Source organism: Thunnus albacares, chromosome 14, assembly GCF_914725855.1.
Source record: "Thunnus albacares chromosome 14, fThuAlb1.1, whole genome shotgun sequence".
NCBI lineage: Eukaryota > Metazoa > Chordata > Actinopteri > Scombriformes > Scombridae > Thunnus > Thunnus albacares.
In genome coordinates this window covers 14351270-14370790 of record NC_058119.1, presented here as the reverse complement: position 1 = coordinate 14370790, position 19521 = coordinate 14351270, and the positions used below count along the sequence as shown (strand labels likewise).

Below are 19521 nucleotides of genomic sequence, written 5' to 3'. Positions count from 1 at the left end.
TTTCTGTCTGTAAGAGTGATAACACCCCAAAGCAGAAGAATCTGGTCGAGCTCCGGAATTTGGGCATCAGGTCGCTCCTCTCAACAGGCAAGACTGCCACAGTGACGTGGTCTCCCAGTATCTGAGCCAGGCCAGCAAAGATCACACTGTTGTCTTTATAATTGTTGACACAAGCCACCCATCATTCACCAACATTACGCACCACATTACGCAACCACATATGCATGCAACATTGACAATAAGAGATTCAATATGTAAATGGGGTTTTTTTGTCCAATCAAATATTTTTCTCAACTCATCGTCCTCTCTCTTTTATCCCTTACAAAAAAAAGAACTATTGTGGGATAACCCAGCAAATATGAGAATAAAATAGGAAAATGTTGTTACCATGGAAGCAAAAAATTAAAGTACACAAAGTACATAAACTTGCGCGCCACAAATGTTAAGTAAATATCCATAAGAGTGTTGAATATAAATCTTTTTCACGAAATGACGAGATGAATGGCGAACAGGTTGTGACATGTCAAGCCACCTGAAGTTAGGAAGACCAATTTCCTTATAGATTATCAGCTTTACATATTGAATCTTTTAATCTCTTTAAGATATCACACAACGTCCAACGATGCTTCAGACGTTGGTTCACTCACCCGTTAGCTGGTCATAGGATCCGTCCAGCTCTCTGGAGTCCGACAAGCTTTGGTCACGGTTTTTCGCCTTCATTTTCCCCGTGTGCGCCGGAATGTGGAACTGTGGCAAACAGCTGATATGTTGGGCGATGCTGGATGGGGAGGGGGGGATTTGACAGTGGTTTGTTGTTCGCCTTCACGGAAGATGGCTAAGAGTATACTACCGTTAAGAAGTCATATTTGGGTTGCCATAAATAAAAAAAAGGAGAGCCATGTAAGTCGTAATTTCCCCGTGTCTGTTTCTGCGTGCGCTCTCGGCATCCAGGAGCTGAGTGAACCCAGCGCGCTTCTGGTCGGCACTCACATGGGCTGGCACGCGCGCACGCACGCACACGCTTAACTAAACACACAAAGCCACAGAGAGACGGATAAAATAGATACAGCTCGAATCAAAGTGCTCAGAGTTGGTTAAATTTACTCCTTTTTTTTTTGAGATTATAAAAAATGGCCAAAATATGAATATGACAATGATGAGGATCCCCACATTTCCCCCCTGTGTGTATAAAGCAATATCTGGCTTCAATCATAAATGATCCCATTCAGTGAGTTGCCATTAATATCACCATCACATCCATAATGTTCTCCACTGAGTCAGAGCCTTGTCGGATGTGTACAGAGACATCAGCAGGAGCAACAAGGAGCACACTGCTGCTGCCAGGCAGAGGTTCTGACTATATCTGATCTATAAATACTCACTGGCTCTGGGAAGCCTTGTGTCATTCCCTTTTTCTTCCTCTCTTCTCCCTTTCTCTCGCTGTCTTCGCCTCACTCTTGCTCACTTACTATGACATTTGGTCACAATCTGTCAAGCAATCTGTCTTTGATGCCATATTTGTCTATGTAATATCAGGGTTTGCATCAATAACTCTCTCCATCCGTTCATTCATTCATCTTGAGCACAAACATTTGTCTTGAGCAGTAAAGTTAATCTGTTATTTAGATGTTCATGGATGTTGCCCCCTGCTTAATACAGGGTGTTAACTGTAGTGCCCTAAGTATTAGAGCCCTCCCTCATTCGCGACTTCGCTCAGCCACCCATCTTTCTTGCATTCTAAGGGATCAATTGACATCTGAATCATACACGTGTCACTAAAAGGTTGGCAATAAGACCTTGACCTCAGATTGGACTCTACCCTAAATGTCATATCTGTCACTGAAATTACCATTCAAGCATGCATTTTCTTCATGCAGCATGCAAATGCTCGTTGCATGTAGCCCTCGACTTGCCTGTTATCCTGTGAGCAGGTTATGAAGAAGGCTGGGCTTCATTCAAAATCATCTCAGTTGATTTTGTCTGCTAAACTGATGCTCCACCTAAATCTTTTTATTACCAAATACTCACCCCTTAATGGCTTGAGAGACTGGTGTTATAAAGGTGGTAGTGTTGTCGTTGACAGAATAGTGATAATGAATGTTATGTTGGTTTAAATTGATTCTAAGGGCTTTAGTATACTAGAAACTATCCAAAAGTGAGCGCCCTCATCCACATTTGTATAATTACTTGCATAAAAACTGCTTAAACACCTTGGCTTTTAGACTTGGTTGTATGACATGTCACACTAGTTTCAACCATGCTTAACACTTAATATAGTAAGAGTAAAGTATTGCTATCCTCTCTATCCTTCTCTCTGTCTATTAAGCTTGGTATGATCCACACAATATTTCCATCAAAATGTTATTATATGTCACTTGTAAAAGACGTGCTGACACATTTTTCTGCATTGAAAACATGTCAGGGGCCAGTACTGCTATCTATGAGGGACAAAACTGGATTAGACTTTAAAGTTATTCTGCTGACTTTGTAATTATACACCACATTTTGAATTTGCCTTTCACTCTAGCAGGCTGAAAGACATGTGAGTTTGACTCACTAAGGTTCCTCCTGAGTGAAATTTGCTGTGTTTGCAAGCATTAATGACACTGGGAGCATACACAAATCACTTTGGCCTCGGTACATTAGGAAAACTCTGGTCAGATCTTGATTACTTGCCACTTGTTTTTTTACCCATCACATAACAACAAAAAGTATTGACGTTGCCAGCCTTGGTTTTGCTTATTGGATGGCCACATCCTCGTATTGAGCAGCCTGGCAAACAAAGTCTCATTACCATATAGATGTGTACATGGTTCGTCTGTGAGCATTTAAAATGTGACTGTAAAGCACAATTGAGAGGCTCTAAAACAACTGTAGAAAAGAGGTGACTTAAGGTCATGAGGAGTTGGATTTTCCCCTTTGCTAAGCCTCATTTGAACCTTGTGTGCTGCCAATAAACCGAGAGCGGCCCACAATAACCACAAGGCCTGCTTTTTCTGTTATCTAATACCAACAAAATATTTCACAGATACGGACGATTGGATAGTGATTGGATTTCAGTGTGTGGTAAATGAAAGGAGAAAGGGGAGGTGGATTCTAAATGAAGGTGAGGAGGAGTAGTGCAAGTATAAAGGATAGGGGAAATCGATTCATGGTGAGTTAGAGGGGATTTAGCGATTCAGAGCCGAAATGAAGTAAATCAGGGAGTCACTGATGAGGGTGCTGTCTGTGACTGCAGGGTTAGTGGTGGGGTCGGGATTTCTTGACAAACCTAGATGTGGACGTGCACGCGTCATAGCTGCGCAGTGACCCAGAGACGACCTTGTTGTATCCCAGAACAGAACACTGGGAGAGGTGCCAGCTGTGTAGTGAGGTCTGCTGTTGTTTTGTCAGCGAGGTGTTGTTTGCATCCATTTTTGCAACATCAGAGAACATTTTTCACCAATCTTTGGTTTGCACAGTCAAGACATGTTTCTAGAGTTGACCTATCAACAACAAAAAGATTATTATCGAGCAGTTGTGAGATTTAGTGACATGCTTCTGAACTCCCAGATATATGGAACATCTTTTTATTCTCATCAGTTTTACAGTATTAGCCTTTGATCTTATTCAGCAAAAGTCATCACAAATCCTCTTTCTGGAAAATGTTTACCCATGCTCATATTTGCAATTTACAGTAACTCTTGTCAGTGCACTTTCTGTGCTGTGCATGTGTGTGAAGCTGCACATTGCAGACGTTAGAAAATTCAAATCAAACCCAAATTAGCTATTTAATCCCAGTTTATCCATAAAGCTTCACAACTTTGTAACCGGATTATTCAAACCTGCTGAAAAGCTCAAGCAGATACTCGGACATGCAGGTTATGCTGTTGGTGTCTGCAAGTTATTGATAAAGAGTCAAAGTTGTGGAAGCCGGGTAGGAGATGAATCGAGCGGAAAGCAGGGGAAGGAGGGGCAAGGAACACTAATCAAACTATTGAGATGCACCCTCTGGCTCTCACTGCAACCCCAAGGTTAGTCCTCTGTCCTTGGCAGCGCTCTCATGAGCCAAACTGCACCGTGAATATTAATAGCACAAAACTCCGGGATCCCCAAACCAAGGTGTGTGTGTGTGTGTGTGTGCAAATCATAGAGTGATGCCAACCAGAATCAAATGTCAAATACTGCACTACAAACAGCTAAACAGTGCAGAATTTTTGCAAAGATTTATGTTTTCTCTCATAAACACAACAGTCGATATTTGCCGTTTCTATGGATTCATATAAGAGAGGGATAGAGATTCTTCGCCAGAGCAATTCTCCACCTCAGCAGAAAAGATGGAATAAGGATGATTAACTTAGAAATAGCTGTCACTGGTGGTATTTCAGAGCCTCGAGCTTCCCAAACTAGAGAGAAAACCATCCTTGTTAAGCTGTATTAAAAAGCACTTCAAACGTCTAAATGACACTTCCTTTCATTATTCACCGCAGCTAGCGACCTCCAGCACAGAGCTGTCAGCTTGGCCTCAGTCACAGAGCCACTACTGGCTGAGTGACTGACTGATGATGTCCAATGAGACTCAGACACGCACGTGCACACACACACACTAAACATAGGCCCACACACACACAATCATATTAACAAACACAATTAAAAAAAACAACAATAAATGATTAATACATTTAAGTTAACATTTTTAAATAGATAGAGTAGATCTACAATTTAAAAGCTACTAATACAACTGAGTTTTCTTTATTTATCGCAGTCTTCCAACAAAATTACTATCTTTTTCAAATTATGAAATAAATGACTGAAGTGCATTTGATTTTGTGTCTTTAGCTGAAGTTTAGGGTTTAGGACGGGTTTCAAATCTGTGTTGTCTGGAGAAAAATCATGTGCTTGTGTTCTCAGAAGTTGGAGCTTAAACTTCCAGTTTAGTCTAAAACCCATTGTTTTAGAGTCTTGTCGAAATCACTTAAACGCCACTTGAGATAATCACATGTGAGGTTTAACTTAAACCAACTGCAGACGTGGTTTAAGGGAAGGTCTATACTCATCTTTACGACTAAAAATTAAGATAAAACAACAAAGAATGCAACATAAAACAAGTTGAGAATTTAAAAAAACAGGAAACTTTTAATCACATTGGGTTGACAGATCTGAAAGGCTTTGTAAAGTAACTTAAAGAAATTGAACTCTATCGTGAGCCAGTGTAATCCAGCCAACGGATGGAGCAATATGGTCTTTGTGTTTAGTGTTTGTTAGAAGCCTTAATGCAACTGCAGACCATGGGCAGTAAATAATAAATGCAATAATCAAGGCACAAGGAGAAGAAGGCTCAGACAACAGCCTGTAACAGGATGTAATATAAGCTAAATTGATTTCTGCCACTGGGAATAGGACACAGCATTTAGGACAGATTATTTTTCCAGGAGTACATCTAATGATTGTTTGAAGTTATCGTATTCATATGGCATTTTTACATTGCTATATTTTCCTTATAAATCACTGTCGCAAATCAAATTTTACTGTAAAAAATGATATTTGTTGGTCTACATGTCAGTTGCAGTTTTTGGTGATATTATAGCATAGTGAAACAGCAAAATGTAAAAAAGCAAAATGAGACAGTTTGTTGGGTTTTTTTTAAACATGCTGCTCATGAATACTAACATAGCAATTTCTAGATGTAAAGGAAATATACTTCATCTCAGCTGGACACACAGAGAGCATTTCCTCCTGGGAAAATTGAGTTTCTCTTAGTTTTCAGTTCCAAACTCACTTTTGATTAAACCATATGTTCTACGATTTGGCTATGAGAAAATTGATGAAAGGTATATGCCATTATTTGACCATAAAATCTCAAAACTACACTATGTTTGCAAGGATTTATTTTATAGTGTATATCCTTTAGACCCATAAACTTCACTTTTTAATATACAGTTCTAATAACCAAAGCTGCAGTCTGGCTCCAAACCAAATCTAAAGTTTAAAAGAATGTTGGTTTCTCTCTGTCTACCCATCCTCCCTTTCTTTTAGCTGTTTATTCCCATTTTACCCTACTACTACCAGTTCATTCTGTTCTCATCAAACCAGCTGTAACCTTAATCCAAACTGACTGTCCGCTTTCGCTCTCCGCCTGTCCCCACCCTACTCTGATTCGCTTTTCTCTCTGCGTCTCCATCTTTCTGAAATCTCTACCCCCCTCCTCTAAGCTACAGATGCGATGACGCCATTCAGGGAGAAGGACAAGCCTGTGACCTTCAGGAAACACAAACAGATTTCCTTTCTGCAGGTGTCAGATTTTCTCCCCTGTAATCACACTTGACTGTAATTGTTTTTATTTTGTTCAGTGATGCTGTCTCAGGAAAGAAGGGATAACGCAACCTCTGACCCCCAGGTACGAGCATTTAAAACCTGTGATAGCTTTTGACAGATGTCAGCTGGGCTGCTGCTACCGACGTTACCTTTTGCTTGAGGGATGACACCCTCTGAGACTGTGACACACACACGGGCAGTCATGCAGGAACTTGCCTGTCATCTGGGTGGTGAATTTGTGACAGTGTGAGTGTTTGAAAATTATAACCTCCCTTTTCCCTTGTTCTCTCAATACAATATATACAGCTTGTGTTTTAGGTGTACTACACTATTGAGAGCAGGCTGAATAATGTTGCATCTCTTTATGTTTACTGGCCTGGAGGAAAGAAAACCAGGCAGAATAGAAACTTGTATGAATTACTCATGAGTGTAAAGTGCATGCTTTCTCCTCTCACTCACTCACTCACTTCACTCTTCATTTTCATTTCCGTTTATTCTGTTTTTTTTCTCCCCTTTTTGCCATCTTCTTCATTCCTTCCATGTGTCCTTGCAGAGTTTGTCGCAGACGCGTTCTCTCCATCCAGACAGCAGAGTCATTTCTGTAAAAAGGTAGAGAAACACACACACACACACACACATTCAAGCTGGATCATATTATCTAGAAGTATCCTCCATGATGGTTAATCAACAGACAATTGGTGTTTACAGAAACCATCCATCCTCTATGTGCCACATTCCTCATTCAAATACAGTCTGACAGTGAACGTCTAAAAGTTATATTAGTGGGCCTTCATTTTAAAAGCCTCTTTATGTCCTGGCAGTGAGTTTATAGGAGGCCTTCACAGCACTATAAAACTGAGTGTTGTGGTGCTGTAGCGTCCTTGTCATACGCTGCAAAGCTGTCTCTTAAGAATGACATTCATGCACTATTAACAGGTTTTGCCAAACACATTCAGGAAAACAACGCAATTGCTGCCTGGATTATGTTCACTAGCAATGTTTTTTTTTCCACTCCAAGAAGTTTCACATTCTTTTACCAAGCACAGGACTTTGACAGAGGACACCAAGCTTCACATGTGTTTAGGTTTTAAAACACTTTGATTAAGGTTGGGGAGAGACAGTGGTTTTATTACATATTGAAAAAGTAAACATGTTCTGTCCTGTTCCTCAAGTCAGTATTGACTTTTTTTAAATCAGTGTTTCTTTAACCTTAACAAAGTGCTTTGAGTTGCCTAAACATAACCATAAAAACATTAACCCTGCTTTAGGTGCCACATGCAGATATTGTAGGGGAAACAAATTAAATAAGTTATCACTGAATGTTTTGCCGACATATGTGGGAGCATTAAGTGACTTTGCAGATACACTGATTAAAGATCCCCTCCAAACGTGTTTAAAGAAACATAAAAATACCTTGCTTTGTGTAATAATTTGTCTTTAATACGGTTTTTACACAAAAAAAAGTACATTAACCTCATTAAAAGCCTTAAAATTACATCTCCTTCTCCCTCATTGAAAAATCCCTAATCTATGAATATGCAAATATTGTTCATTTCAAAACACATTTCTGAGAGGAAGGGGAACTCAAAATATTTATTAAAAATGTAATTTGGGAGGCTTTACATATCCTTTAAAGCATATTTGCTGCTGCAAACAAGCAGTATATAAATGTAATTTATATGAAACAGGGTTGTGTCACAGTGTTTTATTGTGTGTATGTGTGCAGAGAGAGAAGGTATTTCTCCTTGCTCTCCTCACTCTGTTTCTTTTGTTCAAGAGTCACATTGTGGGAAAACACATGTATACACATGTGCATTCACAGACCTATACATGTATCTCCTGCACCACCCCAGAGTAATGAAAGGTGGTGTTTAGTGGACCAAGAGGCTGTTGTTTGCACTACAAACCACAAACCTCAAATAGATTTGCTTATTGGATACCTGATTGTATTGTTCTCAATTCCAACATCCCAGATGAGAACACTATTGAAATTTCAAAGCCAATATATATGATTGGAAACACATATACCTCGCTTACCTCACTATAATCACCTACCAATGTTTCCCAGGGGGGTATAACAGTCTATTCTCACAGTGATATTTCACTGACGTGTAATGTGCATCGGCTGGAAAGTAACACAGTTTCTTGTGTCCTTCTTCCAGCAGTGACGGTGTGTTTGTGTGTCCTTCCATTGGGGCAATGCAAGCTTGTGTATTGAAGCAGTGACAACAACCAAGCACACAGAATCCAGTTAAAGTCCTCCATGTGCCGATATAGTTAACAATGTAGAGAAAGAGAGCCAGAAAGAGGAGGAGGTGAGGAAAAAAGTGCTAAGCTTTAAGTCTGGAGACCTTTTTTATCATGATATGATTGATTAGAAGGTGAATACGGAGACATGTTGGTGAATCCCATTTATCTCAACGTCTCATCACATCCTTCCTCTCCATCTGTTATCTATTCAATATCCTTTTCACAACAATCTCATTATCACTTTCTATTTCCCTGATGTGTCATTGATCTGCCGGCGCAATGAATTGTCATAACTTTCCATAAACCGTGCTCGTTTTTCATCTGTGTGCTATCAGAGCATACCGCTTAAATGTGTTGGACAAACACTTACAATAACAAATAGTCCTGGGTTGGTTGAGGACAGCTAAATAGCCATCAGTAGGGGGAAAAGCCCATAAAATCACCGTCTGATAGATCACTGGGGTGTGCTTGGCTGAGGCAGGCGCACGGGTTTATAGGCACGGGTGGGGAGGGAAAAAAGGCGCTAAGGGAGATGGATGGAGAGCAGAGACTGGTGGGTAGATGCAGGGTATGATGGAGAGAGCAAACAGGAAAAGTGCTGATGTGCCGAGCAGACAGATGGATGGAGTCTGGCGGGCCAGAAACTGCCCCAGCCTCTACCCCCAAAATGTGTTGTCCCATTAATGTCGCCAGAGGGTTGTTTTCATGCTGCAACAAAAGTCGCTGATACTATTGTGGAGGAGGGAGTGGGCTCGCATCGCTGCAGTTTTAGCTCTCTCCACTTGTGTCCACTGTGAGAGACAGGAGTAACAGGCATCTGAATTACCACTACATGATGCGATGATTTCCTCTCTCATGCTGCTCTTAAGTGTGTTCCTCTTTTTATCAGGGTGCTCTTTACAACACAGCCTGCACTTCTCTCCTGTAAAACTCATTGTCAATCTAATCACTCTGACCATCTGTAAAGTGACTGTGTGATTGGTGTGCTATGATACCACTGAGGAATGAATGAGATGAATGGGAGCTGCAGGGATTGGATTTGAACACAAAATATATTAGATAAATCTAACCACAGCAAGCTGCATGAAGACTTTTACAGTCAGAATATTTTTCCCGCAAGTATCAATTCCAGCGACACAGATAATGCTCTGAGTGCAGTGTTTCAAATGCATTGTATCAAATCAGTCCCTGGTTTAGCTGTGTGTGTGTGTATGGGGTTCAGTTATGCCTGTATTTGTGTGTATGTGCATGCGTGTCCTAGGGGTGTTAAATAAGTAATGCAGAGGCGCCTAATGAAAGATAATGTCTAGTTAATGATCTGTCAAAATGAAGTGTTTGCTTATTGAGGAAGGGATCATCCCAGGCTTTAATTTTCACCCTGTGACTCATACTAGAGGATATTACTTCTTTGTACGCAAAGTATGCGCACACACGCACGTGTACATATAGTACACACATACACAAACACACACAAATTTAAAAAAAAAAAAATACAAAAGCATTTCAAAGCAGAGTGCGTTATGCTCAGGCTGAGCTCGGAAGCCAGTGAATGTGCCGGTTTGTTTGTGTATATACTTCAGCTGCCTGCGGATTAACAGAGGAGATGGAAACAGAACACAGCCAAACCACCCATAAATGGCCATCTAGCCAACAGCTATGGAGGTAGGATTAGCCTCTGCTTTATTCACCACACATCGTTGACAGGAAGAACTTTTACCACTAATCTTGGCAAACCCCCGTCTTTCTCAGCAGGGCCAATCCGCCACAGAATAATGCTGAATACTCCGAGTAATGAGTGTTGATGTCACTGTGATTTAGTGTATAGAGATGTGGCTCAAACCAGAACCTAAACAATGCACAATCAGCCAAGTGTAGTGAATGAGCCTTGGAATGAAAGATGAGTTAAGGGAGCACACACACATACACACATACATACACGCACGCATGCATGCACTCACGCACACACACACACAGCACTCTGCTTGGGTCAAACTGAGATGTGCAAATGGATAAGCACTGATGAGACAAGACACACACACACATATACGCACACTGCCTCAAGAAGGGTAAAGAATCGCAGATAAAGAGGTCAGACGTAGGTCAGAACACCATTTAATGGCAGAGAGACACAGAAAAGAGTCCTTTTTAAATACAGTACCACGTGGGAAGAGAGGCCGATAAGCACACAAGAGAGATAGGCTGAGCTTGTCTCTCCATGTGCATGTGTGTGTGTCGTGATGTGGCTGAAGATGAGTTTCCTATGTATAATAGGATATTGTATGTATATATGTACAAAAATGTATCAAATGCAGCAAAGATTTCCTGATTCTAGCTTCTCAAATGTGAAGCTTTGCTGCTTTTCTGTGGTTAAAATTGTCATATAAAATTTCATATCTTTGGGTTTTGGACTGTTGGTCGGACACAGCTTTGAAGGTGTCGCACTGGGCTCTCTGAAGTGGCATTTTTCACAATTTTTCACATTTCATTGCTAAAAATCATCAACATATCAATAATTAAAAAGAATCTTTACAGGCCTAATGAAATCATACTAAACTATGAAAGACATCTACATACAGTCAAGATGAAACCACTACATGGAGGCAGGAATACAAGTCTTTACTAGTGTCTCTGTGACAGGTACAAACAAACAGGTAGATTCTTACACAAGTGCAAGGAAAGCTAATAAGATCATGAGAATAATTGAGGTAGTTAGGCTAAATAGGGTGGTCACGCAATGGGGACAGACTGAGTGCCTGATTGAGGACACAAACTGTCAAGTGAAGGACATTTGCTTGACACACTATCTTAGGATGCAGAAAACCACAGGGAACAAACACAGGAGAAAAACAAGAGGAAAACACTGGAAGAGGCAAGACATAATGCTTTGCTTTATTGGCAAAGAGTAAAGAAATTAAGTTTTACTGTATTAGTTCTTTGAAATACGGTAAGTTAGAGAAATTAGTACCTGGACTGTTGGGCTCATAAACAGACAAAGTGTTATCCCCTTCTGTGTCCTTTCAGCAAGACAACTTTTCAACAGGATGTAGATGAACAAGGTTGAATTTTCCAACAACATCCTTACACTGACTTACTTTGAGTAATACTGTATGTCATACGGTCATAAGACAAAACTGGAGACACTGGAGGCTGTTATTGTACTAAACACGAGAGAATGCAATGTACATTTTATTTCTCTCAAAATATGAGGTTATCTAAGCTCTATCTTGACTCACAGAGGCAGCCGTGCATGAAGCAGCACCTGAGACAAGAATAAACTACCAACTATAGTTACTCATTATGTCAGTTACTGAAGCACACCACTGATCTCCTAACATGGTACATATGTAGCACTGCGATAACCTTCTGCACAGTATACATACAGCGACAGTAAGCACAAGCATGCGCACTGACACACTGAGCAGTCAAAGCATGAAATCATCAGGTGTGGCCAGGCAAGTGTCTGTGTAGTATATTTACTGTGATGTATAAGACAAATGATGCAAGTCTGAGTGAGGCTTTCTGGTTATTTTAGTGTAAAAGGCCAAGATGTGTTGCAGCTGTTAACATTACCCTGAGGCTTAACCATAAACCTGTGCTAAATGAAGTCTGAACACTCAACTATAGCTCTCTCTAAGCATCACAACTTCTTTTAGGATTGAAATTAAACCATATTTTTCCTGACACCAGGACTACAGACGTCTTTTTCCTCTTGCATTAGAAATTCATTTATGTATACGCTTTCCAATTTGCATTTATCCATTATTCTTTGTAAACTACACAGCTCCAAACTTCTTTGTGGTCTATTGATTGAAAGATCAGTGTGCACCATAATCAATGTGCTTTGCCATCCATAAAGCCTCCATCTCTGTGTGTCATCCCACTTAAGACTGGCATTTACTCTGTGTGGTCGATACGATTATAAACTAGTGAAGTGTCATCACTTTAATTTATGCGAGTCGTGTCCCTAATCAACACAAGGGAATGAAAATAGATTCCCCATCTATTGTCTGAATGCAAGTAAACTTCTGCCCCAAGGCTTCCATCTGTCCTTAAATGTCGGCTGGCAGAGTGTGTGTGTGTGTGTGTTTGTGTGTGTGTTCTGCCTTATAATGACCTTGCAATAAAGAATACACATGGGATGTGTGGGATACAATTGGCAAGGTGAAGGAGACATTTTTCACATCCCACTGGCACTCATAAATCCTTCACTAGTTGAGAGGTTCCATTGTAAAGCTGACGCCAAATGAATTTTTAAACAAATATTAAATAAGTCAAGAATAATATTTTGATAATCTGACCTTTTTGTGATTGTACAAATTCCCCAAGGATTTCATTTTTGTCAGGTATTTCCTTTTGCCATTTCTAGCCTCACACAATATCCCTCCAGTCCATCAGCATTCGACTCAACGCTCCCCTTTTACCTGTTGAGAGGGGAGCAGTGCAAGAACCAAGCTGTCTCAGCCTTCCTGCTGTTTCCTCCCAGAGGGCAGAGTTATCATCAAACAGGGATGCTTCACTGGAGCTCACCCCATCTCTGTCACCTAACCACCAGCTTAGTGCCACATGGCCACATAGATTCCAATACAGGGTGGCCCTCACTACATGGTGATAAACGAAATACAAGAAGACAGGATGGGTATTATTCACTGTTTAGTGTCATAGCTTGCAGCACAGCAAAGCCATCCCAAAATGCTATGGTACACCAGGAAAATAAGAATATACCCTTTAAAATGCAGTAGACAAACCCTTAAAAAAGTTTAACAATTATGGTGTAGCTGATTCCTGACTGTGAGTGTATAAACTAGGCAACAGATATTTTATGGACTACCAACACACACAATTGCAATGCTCTCATTTCTGACAGCATGGTTGGTTTAGTAAGGAAGCTGTGAGTCAATCAGTAGCTAATCTTTAAAGCAGACCACAGCAGATGTAACAAACATAATAGTGTACTAGAAGGCATATTTACATACAGATAAAGGACATTGACAGCAAGAATACATTCCACCGTAACAGCGGCTATCATTTTAAAGTCTGTAGCCAATCAGTGAGTATTTGAAATTCAATGAGATTTACTGTTGAATCACAACCAGAGGCTACGTAAACAAACAATAGTAGTAGATTTTCTCACTCTTTACATGAAACGTCAGCTTCTCAAATACATCCGTACATGTTTGAGCCCAAATCCAATCCAAAATATGTGTGTGGGAAATGTGAACGACTCAAAAAACATGGAACAGCCATTTGTGGACATGCACGAACAATCAGCTTGAGGAGGAAGTAGAGGTAATATTGCAAATGCGGACTTAAGCACTGGCTGAAGCCCTTGATTTTGACTTGCAGGGAGCATTTTACATACGTTCACCCCAAGTTTTGGAACTTTGACCATGTTTAACAGACATCTAACATCATAACAGTATATAAATGACAGAAAATCACAAAAAGCATGATATGTCTCCTTTAACACAACTGTAACTGCGCTCAGACAACTGCATGAAGTTAGCTTCGCGTGCTTCAAGAGCAAGAACTTCTTCTCATGATAAAAATGTTCATAACTTAGTGTACAATAACAAAAACACACATAGCAGGATACCACATGCAAAGACTAGAAGACTACAGGTCTTTACTGCTCTTCAGTATTCTGCCAGATACTTAATGAGTCAGAGTCTCTCCCATCATCAGCACATTCATTAAGTGGAACTGCATTAACAAAGCATTAAAGTAAATCACTGACCTGGGCCTTTCCAACACAGATGGTGACAGTTTTTACCCAGCAGACAATAACAAGATGTCACAGAGCATCAGTGGCACTGTCAATCACGAAATCACGACAAACACACACACACATAATTTGTCAGTTATTAAAGACAGCCCTCTTACCACCTGGCATGAGGGTGACCTGTCTGGCAACCTGGCACAGATGGCATGGTCAAAAGTACTTATAAACACACACTTTACTGTTTTACTCTGGTCAAAGGTAAATTAACATTCTCATTTTGACTGATTTTAGACTAATGACACTGAACTTTAGAGAGTACAGGTACACATGTGCACACACACACACACACACGCAAACGCACAATAATGAGATTCAGACTTATTAGTCAAAGCAGCCAGGGTTTTGTGGGAACTGTGTTGCATTGAGGGGCGGTCCTTACAATCAATACACTCATGTCACTGTACTGCCTCCCATTAGCTGCAGATATTTATGTCTGATTGGGGAAGCAAAGCTGAGGCTGTTTGTTCTCATAATGCAGATGCAACATAAACAGCGCCCTTGCACAGCAATTTCCAAGCCAACAATATAGACAAAGAGAAGTGGAAACAAGGTTTCTGGAAACATGAATCAAACTCAGTACATAGTTTAGTATATATATCAACTCTGAATCATCATCCTGCGAGTATGCTACAAAAGAAAATTGAGAAAAAGAATAAATCAAGTAGAAATGAGTATTGAAAATAAGACTGAACAGTTCAAAAAGCAAGGGGACAAAGTGCCGTCATCCCACACTGTGCACAGCATGCTCCAAACAAATGAAAAGAACCAGTTTTTCAGTCAGTTTTTCAGTAATATGCACGGCCTAAGCGGAGGGAGACCGCTAGCAGACCTGTCATCATCAGCACAACCTCTGGACCTGTGGTTGTTACATGTTTTACGAATATAAGCTGTAGCCAGGCCTGGCAGGGATTTCATGAAGACCTACACTAGTTGTTTCATGGTTGAATGCCTTTGGGGTTGAAATGAAATGAGAAAATAAATAAAATAAACAGATCAAAGAAAATCACTAACCTTAAGACCCTGATATCACCTTTCTGACAGGAGAGTCAAAGAGAAGCAGAGGAATAAGAAAGAGGGAGAAAGAAAAGACAAGAGGGAGAGAAAGAGGGATAGCAGGGGTGAAAAAGAAAGACAGAGTGGGAGAGCGATGGAAATGCAACAGCAGTAGCGTGATTAGGGAGTAAGAAGAGGCTCAAGGCTTGCGATGACAGGTAATCACTCACACACAATATGCTTTGACAGCACAAGAAACGTGTCAGAAAAGATCCCCCACGCAAACATGCAACAGCACTCAAAGTGACACATACTGTACACACAGGCATTCCCACACACACACACACACACACACATCTACACTCACACAAGACAATCATCACTGATTGTAAATCAGAAACATGGCTCTTGTATAACTTAAATATCAAGCAAGAGGAAACAGCAACTTTCCCCTCACAAATGATTTGCTACTACTCAAATGATCCTCAGGGTTTAAAGCCCCAGTTTATGTACAGTATTTGCTAGATTACGGCTCGCTGTTTCTATATTTAGCAAATATTGATGAGTCAGGTTCAATCTCACCCACGTTGAAAGGTTTGAGGCGAGCCGGGCTGAGCTGCACACACGCGCAATTACAGTTAGGCAGGGCTTTCACTCTTTCTACACACAGGCACTGAACACGCATACTCATTGCGTTTGCATAGCACAGGGCCAACAAATCCTGAGTGTGCAGAGTGCCCTATAGGCACAGAAGCAGATGTGCCATCCAGAAGATGAATCTACTCCACAAATAAATCAGACCTTCAGAGAGTTTTCTCCAGAGGATTAGATTTGCTAGGGCACACCTGCGCACTCACACATACAGACTTACAGTATATACAGTATAGTACTCATCTAACACACACATACACACACACACATCCTTAAATGTTCAAAGACCCGTGTAAGACAAACATGAATGTCCACATACATGCACTCACATGCACGCAGGTGCAGACATTACATAATAGAGACTGTGCTCCTAATCCCAGGGTGGCTGAAGTTCCTCACCCTCCACCTCAGCAGAGAAACAAGGGATAAGGGGTGGAGAGGATGCAGTGGATGAAATTCTCTAATCTAGCGTGAAATCAGTCATGAAGGTGTGTAGATTAATCCTCCCACTGTGTCTGAGGGCAGAGCACAGCTACTTCCCTGCTTGCAGTGAAGCTGAAGGTCAAAGTCAAACAACGTGCAGCAATGGGACAGAGCCATGATGGAAAGATAGAGCTTAAGGGAGTAGAGCTTAACCTGGAAAAGCTAAAATATTACATTCAAAGAACATTTGTTTTTGTTAGAGTACACGTCACCTTGGGACTATGTTGTTTATGAGATTAAAATTCTAAATGTGAACAGGCTTAACATCACAATTTCCCTCTAAATCTCAAAACTATTTTATGAAAGGTGGCCTAGACAATACTGCATACATATGGGTGTTATGCATACAGTAATACACACATACAGTATATGTAATATATGAAAATCTTTGTATAGTCTCTTTAAAATGCTTTAAGAGATAAATCCAACTACCAAGTAATTTGGAATATACTGTATCTGTTACATCAGACATTCTTGCCAGTCTGTGTTGCTGATTATGTGATACAGTAGATGGGAATGTGTAGGATATTGAGGTTTGGGGAAGTAAGGGTTCAATGTTACTGCATCTGCAACTATTTTAATAATTTTCAATTAGACTGAGATGAGAAGGAGTGATCAAAATAATGTTTTTGTCCCAGAACACAGAATCCAGTTTACAAAAGTGATATGGATGCCCAATTCCTGAAGTGACAAAAACATGAAATTTTCACCTTTAAAATAATTTTAAAAAAGACTTTTTTTTACTTTTTTGCACAGATCATCTAACAAAGAAGATTGACAAAGTGCCGTCCAACAACTTCTAAAGGCAAAAGTCTGAACTGCTGCATTTAGAGCACAACCGACCAAACATTGCATAAAGTGAACATGCTTGTTGAATTTCCACATTCAGAAAGTTACAAAAATTGTCAGACACAGCCTTCCCAATTCACTTTTCTGACATCTGAAAAGTGTGAGTGGAGGTGGGTTCAAACATTATTCATCAATGCGTCATATTTAAAGACTCCTTAAAGACTCAGTCAACTTAGCATCTTTCTCTTGTCTGACTAATACTTCTACTTCTAATGAGAGACAAAGTGACTTTGCAAGTATCATTTACCAAATCAAAGTGTTCCATAATAATAAGAGGTATAAATCTATTTGTATGTAAACAATGAGTGGTAGTAGCAGTTAATCATAGCTGAGCTAATGATGCTGCAGCAGTGCTTTGGTGCTATTTATATTTAGTCCCCTGGCTGCAGTGAATGAATTGCATCATAAGTAGTCTGGCTGCTGTCTGAAAATATTTCAGTGAAAGACAGGAAAATAATGGAAAACAAAGCTATTTTAGGATATTTTGATGTGACCAGCCAGTTCAGAGGAGAAGGTGTGGCTTTCAAATGAACTTGACCGATCATTAGCTGCACCAACCATTTCTCCTACACAGCCACAACCTAATTCAGGCTGTCGCCATGGAGGTTTAATTTAAGTTCCTGCATTGTAGTAATTCATTTGCTCTCTGGAAACAATCCAAATTCTTGCAGGGCTAAAACTTTATTTCCACAGTTAATTTCTAAAAAGGGGACCTTTTCCCCCTGTACCACAATACATTAATAAGACTAAACAAATTAAACAAGACAGACACAAAATAAGAAGACATTAAAGGATGATACGGATAACGCAAAGCTACAAATACAGAAAGGCAAGACCGCCTAATTGAGTTAGTTTCATCTAAAGCCGGACAGCATTCCCTTTGGCGCTGACCCTTGGTCTGATGCTGGAAGACAGGGGAACAGATAGGGGAGAAAAGGAGAATAGGAATGAGCAAATGAAAGAGAATAGTGTTACAAGGAAGGTATCAGGAGGATAGAGAGGGAAATTAGATAGCAAGAGCTGAAGAGAAAAGAGCACATCAGGAGTCATAAAGAGGCAGAACGTGAGGTTATGAATGAATGACAGACAAAAGGAAAGGAGTGAACACGAAAGAGGCAAGGGTGACATTTTGATATATTTCACGCAAGACAAGCTTAAATGGCAGAGAGAAAGGAAATGAGATATTTGCATTATGTCTATTCCAGACACAGGTTTGGCATCAGTTTTCACTGAATTTTTTTTTTTTTTTTTTTGCACTCAGGCTGGTCTCCTAGACATTGTGGTCAATTTAGTGAAAAATGCTCCCACACACGAAAAGTGAGAGAAATATATTTTTAGACCATAAACAGACATGCGAGACACAACACAAAACTGAGTAGCAGGGGTGTATATCTGTGTGTGGATGGTCAGTATGTTTCTACCAGTATCAAGGGACTACTGTATTCTCCTGACCAATCATTTTAGCAAGTTGGCATGTGGCATTCTGCAAAAAGCTGGGTATTTTTTTGAAAGAGAGACAACAAAGGGGGAGCAGAAATTCCAACAGGTATCAGAGATAAAGTTTTTGATCATTTGTGCTTTACGTCAGTGTTGTATAGTGTGTTTTAGTCTTCAGTATTTTAAGTCCACAACTACGGAATTAATTTCCTTTAAGCTCCGCTAATCAGTTTTATCACAATGAATCGATAGACTATAAAAGATGGGTCAGTCACAGACAGAGATATTTTTCTCAGGAGTTGGACACGGCTCAAGATGGAGCTAAAAGGCAAGAGAATATTGGACTTACATTTGTCACTTGGCCAAAAACAAAACTTCAAATGAATGTTAATGTTGCTCTGTGTCTGCTGGATGTTTAAGTTTGCTAACATGTTAGCGAAAACAACTTTAGAAGACAGAAATGCTTAAAGCAGCATTCAACTGATAGTGTTATACTGCATCCTCCATACTGCTGCTGACTGTTATTTATCTGGAACATGTGGACAACAGGTTCTAACTCTCCGGCCTCCCTACAGGCCCATTGCCACTGGGGGCTGTGCAGGGATTGGTCCTTGCAAAATGCCTGTCCGATCAATTAGGGTATGCACAGGTGTAAACAATCCAATCAATTAAGGATGAGCTATGAACACAGGGTGCAGTGAAAAATCACAAACTGAAAATACAAGCAAGGAAAAATGAGGCTGTAATTTGTATCTCTTAGCTTGTGATCTTTTAACACAATTCTG

The 19521-nt window shown here is 40.2% G+C and overlaps 1 protein-coding gene and 1 long non-coding RNA gene across 2 annotated transcripts in view; both read right to left on the bottom strand.

Annotated features, from left to right (window-relative positions):
- Positions 1–820, bottom strand: part of LOC122996717 (Kv channel-interacting protein 2-like) — a 108737-nt gene extending 107917 nt beyond the window's left edge. Inside the window, exon 1 of the mRNA XM_044372317.1 lies at positions 648–820. Coding sequence (XP_044228252.1) covers positions 648–720 — 73 coding nt within the window. The 5' untranslated portion in view covers positions 721–820. The remainder of the gene's footprint in view (positions 1–647) is intronic.
- Positions 821–6768: 5948 nt separating this feature from the next.
- LOC122997270 lies at positions 6769–19125 on the bottom strand. Its single transcript, XR_006407194.1, has 2 exons — positions 19086–19125; positions 6769–6893 (listed from the first exon to the last, which is right to left on the bottom strand). It is a non-coding gene; the product is annotated as an uncharacterized LOC122997270 (long non-coding RNA).
- Positions 19126–19521: the final 396 nt, after the last annotated feature.